This window comes from Bison bison, unplaced genomic scaffold, assembly GCF_000754665.1.
Source record: "Bison bison bison isolate TAMUID 2011002044 unplaced genomic scaffold, Bison_UMD1.0 scf7180017864472, whole genome shotgun sequence".
In the NCBI taxonomy this organism is placed as follows: Eukaryota; Metazoa; Chordata; class Mammalia; order Artiodactyla; family Bovidae; genus Bison; species Bison bison.
Genome location: NW_011495033.1, coordinates 9,849,212 through 9,869,726, shown reverse-complemented (window position 1 = coordinate 9,869,726; position 20,515 = coordinate 9,849,212). Strand labels below are relative to the sequence as shown.

The 20,515-nt window shown below is 43.4% G+C and overlaps 1 protein-coding gene across 4 annotated transcripts in view; it reads right to left on the bottom strand.

Annotated features, from left to right (window-relative positions):
• Positions 1–1,954: 1,954 nt before the first annotated feature.
• Positions 1,955–20,515, bottom strand: part of LOC105004035 (WAP four-disulfide core domain protein 3-like) — a 29,565-nt gene continuing 11,004 nt past the window's right edge. For 3 of the 4 annotated variants that reach the window (XM_010861529.1, XM_010861528.1, XM_010861526.1), the window contains 6 exons: positions 18,709–18,810; positions 11,679–11,786; positions 5,944–6,045; positions 4,639–4,749; positions 2,407–2,546; positions 1,955–2,231 (listed from right to left, as the gene is read on the bottom strand). In XM_010861529.1, the coding sequence (XP_010859831.1) occupies positions 2,196–2,231; positions 2,407–2,546; positions 4,639–4,749; positions 5,944–6,045; positions 11,679–11,786; positions 18,709–18,810 (599 nt within the window). In that variant the 3' untranslated portion in view covers positions 1,955–2,195. Of the gene's footprint in view, positions 2,232–2,406; positions 2,547–4,638; positions 4,750–5,943; positions 6,046–11,678; positions 11,787–18,708; positions 18,811–19,737; positions 19,840–20,515 lie in introns of all 4 variants that reach the window. The other variant, XM_010861527.1, reaches the window with a different exon arrangement.

Sequence of the window (20,515 nt, the reverse complement as noted above, 5' to 3'; positions counted from 1 at the left end):
CTTTATTTAGTCAGCTGTTAAGTCATTTCAGTTTACTTTTAGAAGCAGATATTCAGCTTAGTCATTGGAGACATTTAAGCATGTTTGGAACAAATTTGGTACTTGAATCTTCTTTTTCAACTGAACATTTTATGAAATAATCTAAACACAGGTCAAGAATCTTTGATGAAAATTCAAAGCCCAGATTGAGATACACTATAAATGGAAAATACACACTGGACTTCAAAGATTTAGTGTAAAAAAAAGAAGGCAAACTCTCTCACTAATTTTTTTTTTGCACTGACAACATGTGAATGTTGAGCTAAATGTTAATTTTACCCATTAAAAGAAAAAGAAAAGAATTTAGTTGTCAGTCACTACTTTGGGCATCCTCCTCCAGACCAGGGGTCCAGCAAGGCCCTCAGCTACTCTACCATCTCCAGAGATCATGTGTTTTGGAGTGTGCTAGCTTTCCATTTCGTGTGTCCTGCTCAGAGGGGCCCCGTGGGAAGTGCTATTTAGACGACACGACTGGCCTCATCCAAGCTTCAGTGTGTGTGGTAGACCGTAGGAACTTTGGTTGGAGTCCCAAAGTAAGGTGAGGTGGGGCTTGGAGCCAATCCCAAGGAAGCAGGAGGCATGCACTTTGAGGAGAGAAAGTGGGAGGGGACGGTGGCCAGGAGGTAAAGAAGTAAACACAGACAGACAATGGTAGCCAGGATTTCATCAATGCCAGCCGGGGTGGATGGCAGCTGGATTGAAACAGGGAGTCATAGGACTTCCCTGGTGGTCCAGTGGTTAAGATTTTGCCTTCCAAGGCAGGTGGTACATTGTGGATCCCTGGTCAGGGAACTAAGATCCAACATGCCTTGGGGCCAAAAGACCAAAACATAAAACAGAAGCAATATCGTAACAAATTCAATAAAGATTTTTAAAAAGGGTCCACATCAAAAAATCTTAAAAAAAAAAAATCTCAAAAAAAAAATAGGAAATATGAAGTCAAGGTATAGTTGCGTGACAAGTAGAGAGATTCAGTAGCAAGGGAGACTTCTACCCACTGGAGATAACAATTAGAGAAGTCTCTGATGCATAAGAAGGGGTGTTAGCCAGACTGTATGAGGAGGCAAGTTAAGCGTTAGTCGTGACTGACTCTTTGCGACATCATGGACTATAGCCACCAGGCTCCTCTGTCCACGGGATTCTCCAGGCAAGAATACTGGAGTGGGTTGCCACTTCCTTCTCCAGATGATCTTCCTGATCCAGGGATCAGACCCCCATCTCCTGCTTGGCAGGCAGGTTCTTTACCACTGAGCCACCAGGAAAGCCCATAAAGCAGAGTAAATGAGAACAAACATACAGGGATAGAAAAGGAGGGAATTTCTATTACAAGTTGCAAACTTGCCACTTTTTTCTTTCTAAAAGATATTGATTTACTTTTGGCTCCATCAGGCCTTGGTCATGGCTCTTGGGTCTTTGTTGCCACCGGTGGGCGTCTCTCTAGTTGAAGCATGTAAGCTTCAGGGTGGCATGCGGGACCTTAGTTCTCTGACCAGGAATTGAACCCATATTCCTCACATTGGAAGGCAGATTCTTAACCACCAGATCACCAACAAAGTCCTACAGCTCTTTTCTTAATGAAAGATGTGGCGAGAAAGATGGTGAGACTGGAATGGTGAAGGTTGGAGTGAGAGGTAGATGACATGGGTGTTTGGAGAAAGAGAAGTATGACATTGTCATCTTGGTGGTTGGGAGAGTGAATTTTCTTGGGAGAAAGTGTGGATAGATATCCAGGCAGTATTGAGTGCCTGGGCTGGTTCCAGGAAAAAGGATGAGGAGGAAACAGGCCATGAATTGTGATGGATAATGAAAAAGAGAGAAGGTATGTGGATTGCGGTTAAATACTCGTTTGCGGTGGAGGTCTTAATATAAGTGAACTAGAAATCTTACATAGAAAGAATGACTTACATAGAAAGAATGATAATGCCACAGAAATCATTTTATTCAGAAAAAAAGATAATTTTAGAAGCAGTCACTCCATGAATCATCAAACAATTGCCAGAATTCAACACTTAAAACTGAGTTATTTTGTTATTGAGTTATTGAGTTATTGAGTTATTCCACATCCTGTGATCCTGGGGTTCCGGAAAAGACAGTAAGAAAACACAGACCTCAGAATAAAGATACATTTGGAAACAATTACTGAAGGAGGCCAAGGTTCATTTATCATCCAAAGAGATAGTGAAGTCCAGATCCTAAAACACAAAGATAATTATGTTACTTTCCAGAAATTCCTGCTCTTTGCTACCAACCAGCTTTCTCCACGTGCCACCCAGACTCCCACGAGCAGAGTGGCAGCTGGAGTCCCTTCTGGGCTGGCAAAGGCCAGCAGGGACTCAGCCTCCCTGTAAGTAGCTCCGCTATACTCACAGGGACTTGGCAAGATTTTCCACAACCATTGCTGCAGCATTTTTGGCCCGGGGGACAGGATCCATCTCCTGTGCACCTTTCATTACAAGTTCCAAACATTCCTTCTGGCACCCTTGGACATGTTCCAGGTCTCTGTTCTGCTGAAAGACAAAACAGACTTTCCATAACCCAGGCTGGCTCTATAGAAGGGAGTGGGACCCAGTGCTGAGAGATAGCTTAAGAGTCTCACTTCCTGAGGGACCTCTAGCCTCTTCCCTTCTTGATGTCCCCATCACCCACCTTTTTCAACTTTGGAGGCACACAGGGCTGCTTTGTCTATGGGAAAACACACTGATGACCAACTGCTGTAGCGTCTTGGGAGAAGAGGAGAGAGCCTTGCCACTAACCCCCTTCTTTTGGTTCCAGTTGAAACTAGATAATTAAATCCCAGATCACAAACAGCGTCAGCTTCCCACAGATTCTACACGCCTCCAGGTGCCAACGAACACTGAGTCCCACAGTGAGAAAAATCATCAGGCCATCAGCAGCATCATTCTAGTACAGGGTTCCGATGACTGTGTTTGGAAAGAAATAGCAGATGAAAGACAAAAGGCCAGGTTTCAAGTTTTTAAAAGGGAGCTCCCTGGCAGTCCAGTGGTTAGGACTCGGAACTATCACTGCCATGGCCTGGCTTCAATCCTTGCTTGGGGAACTAAGATCCCCAGTCCAGTATCCAGTGCTACTCACACTGGGTCCCATGACCTGGCAGGATCAGCATTCCTTAAGAGCTTGTTAGAAATTCGATTCTTGGGCCCCACCCCAGACCTACTGAAACTCTAGGGTTGGGGCAGAGCAATCTGGATTTAACAAGTCTTCCACCCAGGTTATTCTTACACATGTAGATATTGGAGAAACTGCTGTATATCATCCTCCCAAACAGTTTACCCTATTGAGTTGAGGGCATGGAAAATGCAGGCTGGATATTACTCTTGTGCATCAGGTGAAATGGGGGTCAACAATTCCCTTTACTCCGTGTTGGGCAGAGACCTCCTTGATCTGTGGGATTCCCTTACATACTCCTCCATCACACACACACCCCCCTAAAAAACATCTAAGTGTGGTCCTTGAGCCCAAGACAATGGAGAGGTGTGTTAGCAAGCTATTCTTTGGATTACACATGCAGTCTTAACTCTACAGCCTCCCTAGTTCCCAGGCCACTTTATCTGTTTGTTGGTTGTGCTGCATAGCATGTGGGATCTTAGTTCCCTGGCCAGTGATTGAACCCGCACCCCTCTGCATTGGAAGCTCAGAGTCTTAACCACTGGACAATCAGGGAAGTCCCTCTCAGGCCACTTTGATTCACCCACCAAAATTATAGCAGCGGTGCTCGACCCTAGCCTTCAGTCAGGAAAGTAAGGGAACTGAAGGTTCTGTGGGGAAAGCGCACCTGCCCGCCACTGCTGGCAAGTATCAGCCTGGATCATGAGGTAAATGGGAGAGTGCACAGAGTAGTTTAGGATAAGCTTTCGTCATCAAGATGTATTAAAATAGAAAAATGTTAAAATAGCCATGTTGAGAAAAATCACAAGTTGCAGAATAATACATGTGGTGTAATATTTATATGACAGTATGTGTAACTCTATCATGCTCATGAAATCACATATATGTATAAACTTACAAAAACAAGCAAGAAGAGATTAAAAACCAAATCAAGTTCATTATGACCTCTGGGAAGGGAAGACTGGGAAAAAAGATACTTGTTCAAGTGGTTTCAAGCATCTTTGAAATGTTTATCTATCTAAAATAAAGATATGAAGCAAATATAGAAAAATGTTTAAAAAAAAAAAGAGAGAGAGAGAATCAGCCTAGGCAGGTGTACATACCAGTGGACTGAATGAATGGACCTGAGTGTCACACCGGTGTGTTTGGGTGTGAGACATCGGCTAACTTGTTCGTAACCGTGTTCTTTCCAGCCCTTGTGGAAGAATAATTTGGTACCTGAACGTTATTTCACTTTTGTTTTAAGAGTATTTCCAGCCTTTTCAAGTTTTCCAATACTTCTAAAGCAAGAAATTATCAATCCGCCTTCATGGTCTTCTAGACTTGGGAGACGGGGCATCTTTCCTACTCTGTCAGAGGCTCTTGTGGCCCCACTATAGCAGCCTCCTCTATGTGCAGCGGGTCTGATAGCCACTCTCCCAGCAGGGCTGAGCATTCAGTGGGTCAGGGACGTGGAAGCCTTGCCGCTCTTACCTCGCCGGTCCTGGGTGGGTGAGCAGACACGGCCACATCCATTGCTGACACATCGGCTTCCTGCCGGGCAGTCCCGGTGTCCTTGGCATTGGTCCAAGCAGATACCTACCCCTGAAGAAAATTCAGTGGAAAACTGTTAAGACCGGCAGGATAGCAGGGAAGGGCTGTGAGAAGGCTTGCTTGTTTTAAAATTTATTAAATTCAAAAAATATAGACAAGCTATCTACATATTTTGCATGATCATGAAAGTAGTACATTTCAAAAGTTTTAAAACAAAAAGTTCTCAACTATATAAAGTAAAAAGAAAGTCTCTTTCCCCCAACCCGTTCAGCCCATTTCCCAGGAGTTATCTCCTATTTCCTGTAGCTCCTTCTGGAATCTTCTCTGTGCTTTTACAAATATAAAGGCAAACACACCAATAATGCACAGATGTACACACACAATGCAAGGAGATGTTTATCTATTAAATTACAAATATGTGGCATGAGACTATATATATTTTTGGTATTGAAAGATGTCTTCACTAGGCAATTTAGCAATGTATATCAAAAGCTTTCAAATGTAATTTGGCCATTCCATGTTTGGGAATTTATCCTATGAAATGTGATTTAACTCAAGGACATTTATCTTGTACTTGTTATTAAAAAGTAACTCAAAACGATAGATTATCTAATTCTTCAATAGTAGAAGAGGGTATGGAAATAAGGCATATCCACATACTGGGAAACAATGAAGCTTTTAAAAATGTGTGATAGAATTGTGTTTATTGATTAGGGGTGGTCTAAGACACCTTTGTAAAAATCATATATCCTGGATTTTTGTTGATTTGTTTGTACGTCTGTCTCTGCTACTATGAGGTCTTTAAAGATGGAGATCTCTGCTTTGCTATCTCCCAGCGCTCAGCACAGTCCCAGGCATGCAGTAACCACAAAAATCAACATCTATTCCCTGTGAAATCTGAAAAAAATATACCTGTGTGTGTATGAAATATGGAAGCTTTTATTGTAAATGCTAACACGGTTATCTGAGTAACGGGATCATGGAACATGTATCTTTCTAACTAGTAGTATTTCTGAGTGTTTTTTTTTTTTATAACGAACATTATAAGCTGTATAACAAAATAAAAGGAGTTTCAAAAAATTAGGACACAGCTCTGTGACATGCTTTTCCCTCCGGAAGGACAAGCCTGAATGTGGAGACCATGGGAATTAACCATCTAAGGAGGGAAGTCGGGGCAGAGCTAAGCACACAGTCTCCCTGGGTTGTGTGGGGTCTGGGGACCTGGGCAGGGCTGGGTGTTATTACCTGCTGTGCGGACTGGAGAGCAGACGCGACTGCATCCCCTCCTGATACATCGTTCTCCAGCCCCACAGTCCCAGTGTCCTCGGCAGCGTTGCACACAGATTCCTAACATCAGAAAAGGATCAGTGAGTTGGTGGGAATGTAAATTGGTACAGCCACTGTGGAGAACAGGATGGAGGTCACTGTATCCAGTGGCCTTTGGTTCAAAGGAATGTCTCCTGTTTAAGCGACTTGACTGAATTTGCTGCTTGTGCTTCTAGAGTCACGTGGCTCAGTGGTAAAGAATCCTCCTGCCAGTGCAGGAGATGCAAGAGACACGGGTTTGATCCCCGGTTTACTCTTGCCTGGAAAGTCCCACAGACGGAAGAGCCTGGTAGGCCGCAGTCCATGGGGTCTCGAGGAGTCAGACGCAACTGAGCGACTTCACTTTCACTTTTCACTTTCCTGCACTGGAGAAGGAAATGGCAACCCACTCCAGTGTTCTTGCCTGGAGAATCCCAGGGACGGGGCAGCCTGGTGGGCTGCCGTCTATGGGGTCGCACAGAGTTGGACACGACTGAAGTGACTTAGCAGTAGCGGCAAGGAACTAAGATCCCACACACCTTCTGGCCAAAAAAACCCAACATAAAACAGAAGCAATGTTATAACAAATTCAATAAAGACTGTAAAAATGGTCCACATTTTAAAAAAATTTTTTTTAAAATAATTTAAAAAAGAAAGAAAATCATTCAGAGGAACAAAGATTTGATCTAGGGATCTTTCTTGAGGGCAAAGTGGGGGAACAATTGGGGATGTAACTTGTTAAGGGACCTCTCAAGTTTTCTTCTGATCCAGCTGTGCAGAGAATTGAGCAGAATGGTTGCTAGGGAGATGGCGGGGGGTGGGATAGGATGCCATGAAAGAGTGAGCCAAATTAAAAGGAATATGCAACCAAAGCCTTTTTAGGGGACGGGGAATGGGGTCCCAGAAATAGAAGGCAAGAGGAGGAAATGTCAAGTCCTGGCAGCTTGCAGAGAAATGGACATCTCTGATCAACAGTGAGACTGGCACCCTTGTGGCTTTGAGAAACCAATCTGATGTGGGCAGCAGCTCACTGCCAGTGAGTTTGGCTGGGAGACCTTGGCTTGGGGTTCTGGACAGAGGCCCCCAGGCCCGACGGGAGGAGAGTTCAGGTCCCAGGTTTCCAGCTCCTGGCTCCTGTCTCGAGGATGGTCTAACCTGCACATCCTAATTCTCTGGTCTGGTGGGACTGTTCCATGAATGAGCTCATCTCCTATAAGATTTCCAGAGCTTTGCCATTGAGGGAAGAGAAGAATAAGTAATCCCTGCGAAAGCTCTGCAAGTTGAGCCTGTGCGCTCACACCAGCTTCCTGTAGCATCTACTTATTATCCAGGATAGACTTGTCATCTAAGATGTGGAGTTTCTTACACAAAGAAAGTCATCTGAGAGTAGAGGCTGATCCGTATCCAACAGACTATGTGTCAAAGCTGAGTCTCATCTGTTCCTTTCCAGTTTTTATTCCATTTCCCTCTTCTGGGTGACCCGAATTAAATTAGCCAGGTTTAGAGAATCCCAGGGATCGGGGGGCCTGGTGGGCTGCCGTCTATGGGGTTGCACAGAGTCGGACATGACTGAAGCTACTTAGCAACAGCAGCAGCAGCGCAGAGGGATAAAAGGTATAAGTGGAGTGAACACTAAGATTCTTCTCACTTGTCCCAGCTCCCATGAGTTCAGGCACAGGGTGGCCCCATGCAAGGAGTCACTGGTGATCTGAGCACATATGCTTTGCCAGAAGTTTATACTGTGAAAATGTGTTAAGGAAACCTAACTCAAAATCGGAGTGGGGCTGGGAGGAGAGTTTGGGGGAGAATGAATACATGTATATGTGTGGCCAAGTCCCTTTGCTGTCTACCGTAACATTGCTAATCAGCTATTGTGTTGTGTTAGTTGCTCTGTCCTGTCTGACTCTTTGCAACTCCACGGACTATAGTCCTTCAGGCTCCTCTGTCCATGGGATTCTCCAGGCAAGAATACTGGAGTGGGTTGCCATGCCCTCCTCCAGGAGATCATTCCAACCCAGGGATCGAACCCAGGTCTTCACATTGCAGGCAGATTCTTTACTGTTTGAGCCACCTGGGATTCCAATCAGCTATACTCTAATATGAAATAAAAAGTTCAGAAAACAAATAGAGTGAGGAAACCACGAAGGGAGGGCTCGCACACAGGTACCACTCAAGGCAGCTTGTATCCTTCAGCAGGAAAGAGGAAGATTTCCTGTTTGCTGGCAACTGGGAGCCGCCCTTGCCTGCAGCCAATGAGAAGCCACCACCACTTCAGACTCTCACTTTCCTCCAATGAACTTCTGTTCAGAACAACCCTTCCCAACTTTCTCCTGTCCTCTCTAAAAATGCTGCTGTCCTTCGCTCTCCTGACTCGCCCCTAGTTTACCACACTTTTCTTGTTTCTAATTCTAAATCCTCTGCTATTCTCAAAAAAACTTGATTTTGCTGGCTGAATTGTTTACCATTTTCTTGTAAAAGGCTGACAATACTGTATAAATTCATATATTTCATTTAGTCCTCACACTGTGCAGTAACAGAGATATCATTTACTGGGTTTCCTTGATGTGGAACTGAGGGTAATAAAATATTACATACGGGCTTCTCTGGTGGTGCAGTGGATGGGCGTCTGCCTGTCAAAGCATGAGCTGTGGGTTCTTATCCCTGGTTGGGGAAGATCCCACATGCCATGGAAAACTAAGCCCATGCGCCACAGCTGCTGGGTCTGTGCTCTAGAGCCCAAGAGCCACCACTAATGCACCGGTGTGCTCCAACTACCAAAGCCTGAGCACCGAGAGCCCCTGCTCCGCAACAAGAGCAGCCACGCCAACGAGCCCACACACCACAGCTGGAGGAAGCCCGTGCAAAGCCAGGGAGACCCAGGGCAGTCAAAAATAAAATGAATAAATAAACGAATTTTTTAAAAAAATTACATACCTTTCCCCCGTGTCCCCAGAACAACATTTTGAAATAAATTCCTAATTGCATGAGGTGTTGCTTCTTACTGACAGTGTTTCCTGTTACTCCATTCTTTTCCTATTGTTACATTTTATTTTAAGAAAGTATGTGCTATGGTCAGGACCAAATACAGATCTACATTAGCTCATTGAGCCATCACCATATCCTCTGACATAGGTGTTGACCCACACAACAGCAGAGGAACTCGAAGTTAAGCAACTTGCTCCGAACCCCACATTGGTGAGCTGCAGAGGTAGAATTTGAAGTTTCTGGAGCCTTGCCCTCCACCTCCTTCTATGCCAAGAACAGACCTGGGGTCAATCCTGACTCAGCCACTCACTGGCTTTATAACCATGAGCAATTCACGGTCACTTAGACCCAAGAAACTTCAGTTTCTTCATCCAGTATAATAAGGAGGTATGTAAAATCTAGTGAGGAGAACCAGCATTGAAGTATTGCTTAGAATAGCAACAGTAAACAAAATCCTACCTGAAATGCCCACTAGAAGGTGATTTACTGAGGTGATGTAGTATATTTTATATGGTGGGATAGAGGAAATTTAGTTAAATAAATAAATTTATTGAATTTAATAATTAAATATGTGAAATAAAGTAAAATTAACTATATTAAGTGTTGACAGTGAAAGATGCTCCCATAAAACTTGAGTGACAGAAAAGTATGGGGTGACTTTTGGGGGTTAAAAATATAATAATGGTAAATATTATTAATAATTAATAAATGCAAATAATAAGTATAATGATGTAGAAATGTTCATTATTTTCTAGGCAGTCAAAATATTATGATTATATAAGCATTGTGAGAGAGCTTGTTCTTAGGTAGATTGATAAGGAGTTCAGGGCTCTCCAGCAGGAGAAGAGGACAAACTATTTTTTTTTTTTAACATTTCTGTGTCTTAGTCACATAAGATGTTTTTTCTTAACCTCTAAGATGTTATTTTTCCTCTATTTCTCCTAAGACTAACTTTTATTAAGCCCAGAGCTAATGGCTTTTTTGGGGGCTCCAAAATCACTGCAGATGGTGACTGCAGCCATGAAATTAAAAGATGCTTATTCCTTGGAAGAAAAGTTATGACCAACCTAGGCAGCCTATTAAAAAGCAGAGACATTACTTTGCCAACAAAGGTCTATCTAGTCAAAGCTATAGATTTTCCAATAGTCATGTATGGATGTGAGAGTTGGACCATAAAGAAAGCTGAGTGCCAAAGAACTGATGCTTTTGAACTGTGGTGCTGGAGAAGACTCTTGAGAGTCCCTTGGACTGCAAGGAGATCCAACCCGTCCATCCTAAAGGAGATCAGTCCTAAGAGTTCATTGGAAGGACTGATGTTGAAGCTGAAACTCCAATACTTTGACCACCTGATACGAAGAGCTGACTCATTTGAAAAGACCCTGATGCTGGGAAAGATTGAGGGCAGGAGGAGAAGGGAATGACAGAGGATGAGATGGTTGGATGGCATAACTGACTTGATGGACATGAGTTTGAATAAACTCTGGGAGTTGGTGATGGACAGAGAGGCCTGGCGTGCTCTAGTCCAAGGGGTCGCAAAGAGTCGGACACGACTGAGCGACTGAACCGAAAGGTTACACAACACAACAGAACATCTGGCTCAAGGGTATGTTTTTTCTTAAGCTCTGTACTAATGATTATATAAAACAATGTATCTTGCTTGAGGACATGTTTCTCCTTCTTAACAAAACCTTCTGACTGATCCTGTTCTCTTAGGATGCCTGTTGTGGGAGTGAGTTTGGTAAGACCTTTCTATTGTTAGTAATCAGTGCAAAAAAGTATATAAAGCCCCACCCAAACTAGTAAGCGGGACACTCTCTACCCGCTTCTGATGTCTATGGCAGAAGATTTCCCTATCACTTTTTCACTGTAATAAAGCTCTGCTACACAAAAGCTGGAGAAGGAAATGGCAACCCACTCCAGTACTCTTGCCTGGAGAATTCCATGGACTGAGGAGCCTGGTGGGCTACAGTCCATGGGGTGGCAAAGAGTCGGACACGACTGAGCGACTTCACTCTCTACGCAAAAGCTGAGTGATCAAGCCTTGTCTCTGGCGCTGGATCGAAATTCTCTCCTATGGACGCCACAAATCCGACACCGTTCACCATAAGCTATCAATTGTTCAGTCGCTAAGTCATGTCCAACTCTTTTTGACTCCATGGACTGTAGTCCGCCAGACTCCTCTGTCCTTGGATTTCCCAGGTAAGAATAGTGGAGTGGGTTGCCATTTCCTTCTCCAGGGGTTTCTCCCAGACCAGGGATCAAACCTGTGTATTCTGCATTGGGAGGCAGACTCTTAACTACTGAGACACCAGGGAAGTCATAAAAGCATACCATACATATATATATATGTATGTAAAAAAATTATATCATAATCATAGTGTGTATATACATATGCACGCACACATATATAGGCTCATCATTAGTTTCTTACTTTTATATAATGAGTATGACTTGTAAAAAAAAAAAGGAAATGACTAAAGGTCTTTTTAAGGGATCTTTATTGATGAGATGCTGGGTACCTGGCCCTCTGACCTGTTTTCCCCCTATAAGGGCAAGAGTGGAGGAAGGGGCCCCAAGAACATTGATGGGTTTCTGTTTCATTTCTGATCAGCAGCACAGTTTTGAAAAGGCCAGGCAGGGCTGGCCCTGGCACACCTGGTTAGGGAACCAGGTAGGGCTCTTCATCTTACCTATTGATGCTTCGGGTGCGGGGGAGCAGACCCGGTTACAGCCTTCGCTGACGCACTGTCTTCCGGCTCCACAGTCCCGATCTCTGAAGCACTGGAACTCACAGATGCCTGTGAGAGAAGATGCATCAGAAACTTAAGTCTCAGAAGCAGGTACTAGGAAGGGGCTGCAACAGAGAATAAAGGGAACCCTTCTTAAGAGGCAGCATCTGTGTTTTATCACTTTAACAAAAGTTCACAATCTATATAGAACTTTTCAGCTTAAAGACTGCTTTCACAATGTACATGACATAACAGAGATGATATTATTCAGAGATGCTGATCCCATGTATCTTTTTGTTCCTGATTCTTCCTAGTTTCTGGCTTTCCAATCCCCACCCACAACCACCACCTCATGGAGTCAATGGCAACTCCTGCTTTGTGGGGAAGGCACACCAGCCTGAAATAAAAAGGCCAGGGCCTGGCAGTGAGTTTTGATTAGGCTTTGTTGACTTAGACAACAGGCTCTGCTGAGAGAGCAAAGATTTTCTAAATTTCAGAAGTGTCTCTTTGCTTATACAAGGCTTAGAAATCTGAGCAGAGAGAAGACACTGGAGATTATGTGAGTTCTCATCCCATAGAAAATAGGAAAGTCCTGGTCAATGAGGAAGAGAGGGTAAGGAAGTGGGTATCAGAAAGAAAGGACAGAGTAGGAGGGCAGAGAAAGAGGGAGGGAGAAGAGGAGGAGAAAGGGAGAAAATATTTATGGAAACAAACACAAACTTAACCTTTTTGTTTCACTCCTAAGAAATATATTCTACAGGAAACATTTCCACTGATGGACAAAACTATAAAATCACGTTCATTATACCATCCTGGGCAACAGCAAAAAAAATGTCAAGCAAATAAAACGACCATCAAATGGTAACTGGTTAAATGAATTAAAGTAAATGTATTCACTAGTCATCATATAATCCTAAAATTATGAAATCTGTCTGTGTGGACATGGGAAAATGTCCACAACTCATGTTAAATTGTAAAAGACATATATTCATGCAGGGCTTCCCTGGTGGCTCAGATGGTAAAGAATCTGCCTGCAATGTGGGTTCGATCCCTGGGTTGGGAAGATCCCCTGGAGGAGGGCAGGGCAACACGCTCCAGTATTTCTGCCTGGAGAATCCCTGTGGAGAGAGGAGCCTGGTGGGCTACAGTTGCAAAGAATCAGACACGACTGAGCGACTAAGCATAGCACAGCACATATGTCATGCATGATAGGATACTTAATACAAGAGAATAGGATATATGCTAATTTATGCAACTGGAGGCCACAATAGAGGGCTTATGCTAATTTCAGTATGGTTCACAGAGACACCCAGGCTCTCTCTCACTGTCTATGTGGCTACAGGTAAGTCTTTCCACTACTGTAAGCCTTGGGTCCCTCATTTGTTTAACAATATCCGTTACTACTTCTGAGATTTAAAAGCAACAATCTCAGAACATGCCTGGAAAATAGCAGGAACTCAGAATTTGATGTGTTTTCCCACAGTGACTATGTATCTGTCAAGGAATCAGTTAATGCATGAGGTTGGTAAATCCTTCCAGACACCAAGTATCATCAAATAGTAGACGCTGCAAGTTTTCAAACACACGTGGAAACTACTGTACTCAGTAAATTACTAAACAGTTTAATAGCATCACTGAGTTAACTGGATAATCAACCACCATGTGGACTGCCTGACACTTTTTACATAATTACAGTGTCCTCATGGGGCGATTTTGAACATTTGAATCCAAACACTTTAAAGTGTTCAGGTCTCTAGGTTGGACTGAAGGCTTGTTAATTGTCCTCCAAACAGAGACCAAGGTGAAAACAGGGGAGGGCCCATGGCAAGGCTGGGATTTCATTGGAGATTTTTGGACTCCGGATATCCTGGTTTTCCACAATCACATGAGAGTGATGCTGCCTTTCCATGTAGGGCATCTTCTGAAATGGCGCATATGTGGCTCCCATACTGCCAGGGTCTTTTTCTACCATTTAGTGAGCCCTTGTTATTGTGCCAGTTCTAGGCAGTGACTCACATCTGTGATCTCATTTATTTGTCACAAGATCACTAGGAGATGGGCCTTCTTAATCTCAATGTACAGAAACCGAGACTCTGGGAGCTTGAGTAACTTCCACAAGACCCCAGAGCTAGAAAAAAGCAGACACAGAATCTGAGACACACAAATCTTTCAAAAGAAAGATTTGAAAAGAAGCTTCCTCGTTACTGCTGCCACCTCTCTGTAGCACTAACATCTGTGTTCACCCACGAACCAGGATGGGAGGACAGCCCCAGAAAGCTGCTTCTATCAGAAGACCTTCTCAGGATGACGCTGTGGATCCTGACTAAGGGAAGGGAGGGGAGCTGTGGAGGAAGGCAGGCAGCCAGCAAGACGTGGGGAAGTCCCACCGGGACAGGGCTCGCTTGCTGCAGTTGGGACTTGAGAAAAGAACAGAACACACCATATGACAGATGCGGGTCCTTTCTATTCAGCGTTCTGTGCCTTGAGGAAATGAAGAAAGAGACAGAAGTGGTGACTCTTGAAGAGTTCCTCTTGCAGGGAGGCTGTAGAAAAGTGTTCAGGGTTTTTCAAGTAGAGGACACCAGCTTTGCCATGTATTAACAAGTCACATAACTTTACTGACCTCAAACTTCTATGTCTAGGAAATGAGTGTGACACGACAGCTTAAAAAGATGTTATGAGGAATCAAGGCACTCACACTTCCCCCTCATCCACTCCACCCAGGGCTGCCATGTATGGTTTTACAGGTTGTGCACTGCACAACTATGTCTGGTGACAGGATGAACAGAACTATAATCCATCCCATCTTCATCCTGAAGCCTTCCACCTGGGCACTGCCTCCACCCAGAGAGAAGGGCAATTTTTCCACATGGATAAAGGTATTTGGTCACCAAACTGAGCACCCACTGGACTCTGACCACCGTAAGAGGCCTTTTTCTCATTCTCCCAGAGGTGACATTTGAGCTTGTGGTGATTTCCATCCATCCTTAGTGGCCCAGTCAAAAGCCAAGCAGATGTCTGTCTGTGCGAATGCTCCCTCCTGACCAAGGGAGCCTCGGGGAAGGCATATATCTGGCACTCACCCTTCACTTGTTTCTGGGCTACCATTTATTGAGCACTAAGTGCCAGGCACCTGGCTGCATATTTAGCACAGTCTCACTTAATCCTTAGAATGACCCTGTGAGATAGGACTATTATCCTTGTTTTAGCATGAGTAACTAGCAGCCATCTCAGAGCTGGGAAAAGGAGGGGCCAGGGTTTGAATGCCGTCTGTGTGACTGCAAGCCTCCTCTTACCCTCTACTGCTGTGAAGGCTCTCTGGAGCTAGCAGCCATGTTCTCATGTGAGCTGACAATGATGTCAGCCCCAGGACTAGCCTTCCCCATCAGAAGCCCCAGGGCCTCCTGTCCTAGCTCCGCAGAATGGGGCTGTGTGGGTCAGGAGGGGAGTCCCAGGGGAAGTCCCATCAATCAGCCAGACCTGGGGAAATACCCGCCCTGGGACAGAGGCAGCTGCTCCAGTTCACCTTGCAGAGAACAGGACAAGAAGATCTGAGCAGGAAGGAGATTAAGCGGGCAGTGAGGCCATGAGAATGAGCCAGAGTGTGGCCAGCAGCTGCCACGCCAGGGACACACACTTGTGGCCACTTCATGCAAAGATACAGGGTGGTTTTTTTCCTTATAGTGTGAATGTGGAGGAAAATACAGGCCATGAGGATAATGTCCCATCCTTATTACTTTGGGTGATCAGCTGGGAGGTACTCTGGCATTGGATATGAAGAGACTGCCGCTGCCGTTTATTAACTGCCTGATATAGGAGGAGCACATACTGTCCTTGAGGCCTAGTTTCCAAGCACTTGAAATGCAGGTAATAAGATTTGCTTCTTGAAGGTGTAATGAAGATAAAATGCAAAGGTGAGGTCTACAGACATTTCTACCTTATCCGCCTTAGCCAGCACCATGTTATGATTGGGGAGGTTATGCAATGGTCAGTGGCAGCCAGCAGATGGCGCCACGGTAGCTCACTCTACAGACCTAGCTCCTGTGCCAGGAGCCCCGGAATCGCCCTTCCTGAAGCGCGACAACAGCTGGGGGCGCTGTTAAGGCACCCCTTGGTCTCACTGTCTGCAGTGTGAGCCAGGTGACTTAAAGAAGAGGGTGGGCACAAATCACGGTAAAACGAGAAAGAGGAACAAAATATATTTGGTTCATTTTTAAGTTTCCTCATCTGGAAAATGGAGGTGAGATGAATACCTACATCTTTCATACCTAAAGTTCTCAAGATTAAACAAAAGAATGAACTTTGAAAAGACCTGACACAGAGGGGTTGCCAAATATGGGTTTTCCCCTTTTTTCCTATTCTTTGGGATGCCAACTCATTGCAAAGGATCATTGAAATAATCCCTAAGAACCGTATCTCATAAACATGACTCAAGTTGTTTTAAAATTGCATGTAGAGACTTCCTTGATGGTTCAGTGGTTAAGACTCCATGCTCCCAATGCAAGGGACCCAGGTTCGTTTCCTGGTCAGAGAACTAGATCCCACATGCTGCAACTAAGACCCAGCACAGGCAATAAATATGTATTTTTTAAAAAGTCATAAAAAATAAAATTGCATGTAGTTTAAAACAATAAACTCATATGAAATTATTATCATTGTCAAACAGTGAAAACTTAAAACTATATGCAGCATTTTAAAGTCCATGAAACTTTTTGACCTAAACAATACAATCCTTGGAAAAGCAAATTAGCCAAGTATGTTTGAATTAAAAAAAACAAGCCAACATACGTGCCCTTTGAGTCAGCAATATCACTTCTAGGAATGTTTCCTAAGGAAAGAATCAAGTTATACACGTAAAGATTTAGTTCCAAGGGGATCCTTTGATAGAAAAGTATTAGAGAAGTTGAAAAGCCCATTGATTAAGGATTAGTAAACAAAATGTGGTATATTTACAATAAAAATGCTTTGAAGTCTTTAAAAAAAATAAAGTTGTATAACACATGTCCACACTTGTGGCAAACTATTCACCACATATTACTGAGTGTTAAAAGATAAAGGAAATTTAAAAAATATATTTGTGGAGGGTGATGCCATGATTATTTGGCACCATACCCCCTGAATATATATGTGGAAGAATATGAATGTACACGTCACTCTGTTTATCTCCGGGTAATAAGAGTATAGGCACATCTTTCACCAGTTTGTTCTGTGCAGACATGCTAAGTTGCTGCAGCCTGTCCTGCTCTTCACGACCCTATGGACTGTAGCCTGCCTGGCTCCTCTGTCTGTGGGATTCTCCAGGCAAGAACGCCGCCTCCAGGGTATCTTCCCAATCCAGGGATTGAACCTATGTCTCTCACGTCTCCTGCACTGGCGGGGGGGTTCTTTACTACTAGCACCACCTGGGACGCACAATTTGTTCTGTAGTTCCTGCCTTTTCTGCAATAAGTATGTATTTCACGTGAAAAATTAAGATTCAGTAGTCGTCTATGGAGAGAGTCTATGAAATTGCTATATGCTTTGACAATCCACCTATTAAAAATCAGGGAGGACAAAGGAAAGAACATACGAAAAGCAGAGTAAGCTTGGTAAGTAACTTAACTTGATTCAGGGGAAATGAAAGGATGTTGCTTAAAATCAGCTGCTGGGGGCAGAGGAGTGGAGAGGAAGGAAAGGAAGAAACTAGCTAATTGTATTATATCTGTAACTCATGGTAAGAAACCTATAGATGATAATTAAAAAAAGAGGGGGGCCAAAGAGAAGATTCTTGAGAGTCCCTTGGACTGCAAGGAGATCAAACCAGTCAATACTAAAGGAAATCAACCCTGAATATTCATTGGAAGGACTGATGCTGAAGCTGAGTTCCAACACTTTGGGTACCCGATGTGAAGAGTCAACTCATTAGAAAAGACCCTGAGTCTGGGAAAGATTGAGGGCAAGAGGAGAAGGGGGTGACAGAGGATGAGATGGTTGGATGGCATCACTGACTCAAGGGACATGAGTTTGAGTAAACTCAGGGAGATAGTGAAGAACAGGGAAGCCTGGCGTGCTGCAGTCCATGGGGTTGCAAAGAGTCGGACACAACTCAGCAACTGAACAATAGCAAAGGTAGTACTCTAAGGTCTTGGTATAAGGTAACTATCAGAACAAAACCCATAAAGCTTTCTAAATGCAAAGCATGCAGTAAGAGACAGGGAAAAGGAGAGACAGATGACACAAATAAAATAGGCTATATAATCAATGACTATACACCTGATAAATACATTCACAACAGTAAATAAAATAGCAACCAAAAAAGGTAAGATAAACCTCATGTATCTCTTTCAGAGATGTATATAGAAATAATATGTAATAAAATGATGTCTGGAATTTGCTTGAAAATATCAGGGGATGAGGGGAGGCGGGTGGGATTAGATTTGAAAGAAGGATGACTGCATGTTGATAATGGTTGAAGCTGGGTGATGGGTACACGGTCCATCATTCCACAATGTGTCTGCTTTGTGTGAAGAATTTCCCAAAATAAAAACTGACACTGAAATCTGCTTAGGAACATTCAAAACACCTTAATGAGTTAAAAAAATGTGCAATCACTAACATGTCCATACACAGACAGAGAGAGTAAGTGTGGAAAGATGAACAATGATGTTTCTCTGGGTGATGATATTGTGGGTGTCGTTTATATGGTTACATAGTTTTAGATGTAGAGTCTTGTTTTGCAACCATAAATATATATATTTGGGGGGGGAGGGATAAAAAGAAGAGTTGTTCTTAAAAAGAAGTGCCCAGGCTGAAAAAAGTTGAGAATTACGGAATGCAATGAGATCGTGATTGAAGACTCCAAAAGATCTCCTTTTTAAACATATTTTATGATGAAAGCGTTCAAAACCATACTCAAGAGTTAATTGCTATTGAACAATTGCTGAAAAGTTGGGCAGAACAAAGCATATATTCCTGCTGGGACCAGGACATCGGGCAGGGTGCTCAGCCTTACTTGCTTGCGGGGCTGGTGAGCACACGTGGCCACAGCCGTTGCTGACGCATTTCTCTCCTGCCGCGCAGTCCTGGTCTCCTCGGCACTGGTCCACACAGACACCTTCACGGTCAGAAAAGACTGGGTTGAGACTCTTAAGCTAAATAAATACTTATAAATGACCATAGCATAAAAACAGCTGCGTATACTTAGATCTAGGACTTTGCTGTTTAGATATGACCTCACATAGAACCTCATCTGACCCTAACAGCAAATAATAGCTGAGGTATTTGCAGGGGTATTTGGAGAAATGCCGTAGGACTGAAGTCTTAGGAAAGAAAGATGCAAGGAAAGCAGGTTAATGGTAACCCCAATGATCTTTAACCAGTAGGTTTTATTTTTGGTGTTTTATAGATGAGGCCATTGAGAGATGGTCTGGTCCATGGCAGAGTTGGGACTTGAAGTCCGGGTGAAGTTCAACCTGACTTCAAGTCCGGTTCTTTGCCTTTAAAACACATGTGCCTTTTTCTATACAATTCAGTGAAATTAACCTTGAATATAGAGTTGAGCCCCTAAAGGTCCAGAAATTATTTCTGATGCAAGTAGAGGATTTACTGGATTCTAATCCCTAAAGAAGGTCTCAGTGCGACTTTTTGATACTCATAGAGACAGAATTTAAAGATGGAGGCAGCCCTGGAAGCTGCATTAAAATTTTTGGCAAAAGAACAATGTCTCAACCAACAATCACATAGCCACCACCAAGAGAATTCTCACTGTGGGTCCTGCCACAGGGTTGACCTGCTTCTGCCCACCTCACGATTCATCTCTTTCCAGCTCACTTTTATCACCTGTAACTGGGTGACTGATGTATGGCCTGGGCAAATGAAGAGAGGCTGGACTAGACAAGAGACTCCAGACACAGTGATTACCATAAACATCTCAGGCATTCCGGTGTGTTTCTCTGGATGAGCACACAATTGTGCCAGATCAGATCGCGCCCTGCACTTAACTCTTCCAGGACAGAGCAGGGTGCAGAGAGTCAGGACTCACCTACACTCATCAGCGGGGAGCAGACTCGCCGACAGCCGTCCTGGACGCACTGTTTTCCTCTCCCGCAATCCCTGTCTTCACTGCACTCGCGGCTGCAGATGGCTGATGAGGGGAAATATGCAGTGAAAAGCTCTTCTCTTATAATCTCAAAATAAATACTTCAAATGCCTTTACAATATCATTCAAAACCCATCAATTCCCTAGAAATACATCTATCCAATTATGTGCAGAAAGGTACATGATATGACAAGAAAAAAAATTAATTATCTTAAAAATGCAGAGAGATGCCATGTTCTTGGATGAAAAGATAGGGTGTTTTAGAGATATCAATTTCTTTCCCAAATTGAAATTTAATAATACAGTCTCAGTCAAAATTGTAGAAAGATTTGTCACAAAAATGCATAAGCTGACTCTGAAATTTTATACGAAAGTTCACCAAAATCAACAATTATCAAGATAAGAATCGAGATAAGTTTAGCAAACTTGCAGGACCGAAATTGTGATTGGATGAACTGGGCTCTCTGTATGAAAAAAAGACACATTGTCTCCTACCTCACACCACACAACAAATCTGTTTAAGTGAGTTAATAGATTTAAGAGAAAGGTATAGCTATAAACCTTCTAGAAAATGCTATAAAAGATAGCTTCAGGACCTTTGGATAGGCAAATATTTCTTAAATTTTACAGAAATGTTACTGGCCATTAAAATAGATAGGTAGATGGAATCTCATTAAAATTATGAACTTTTCTTCACTGAATGACAACATTAAGACAGAGG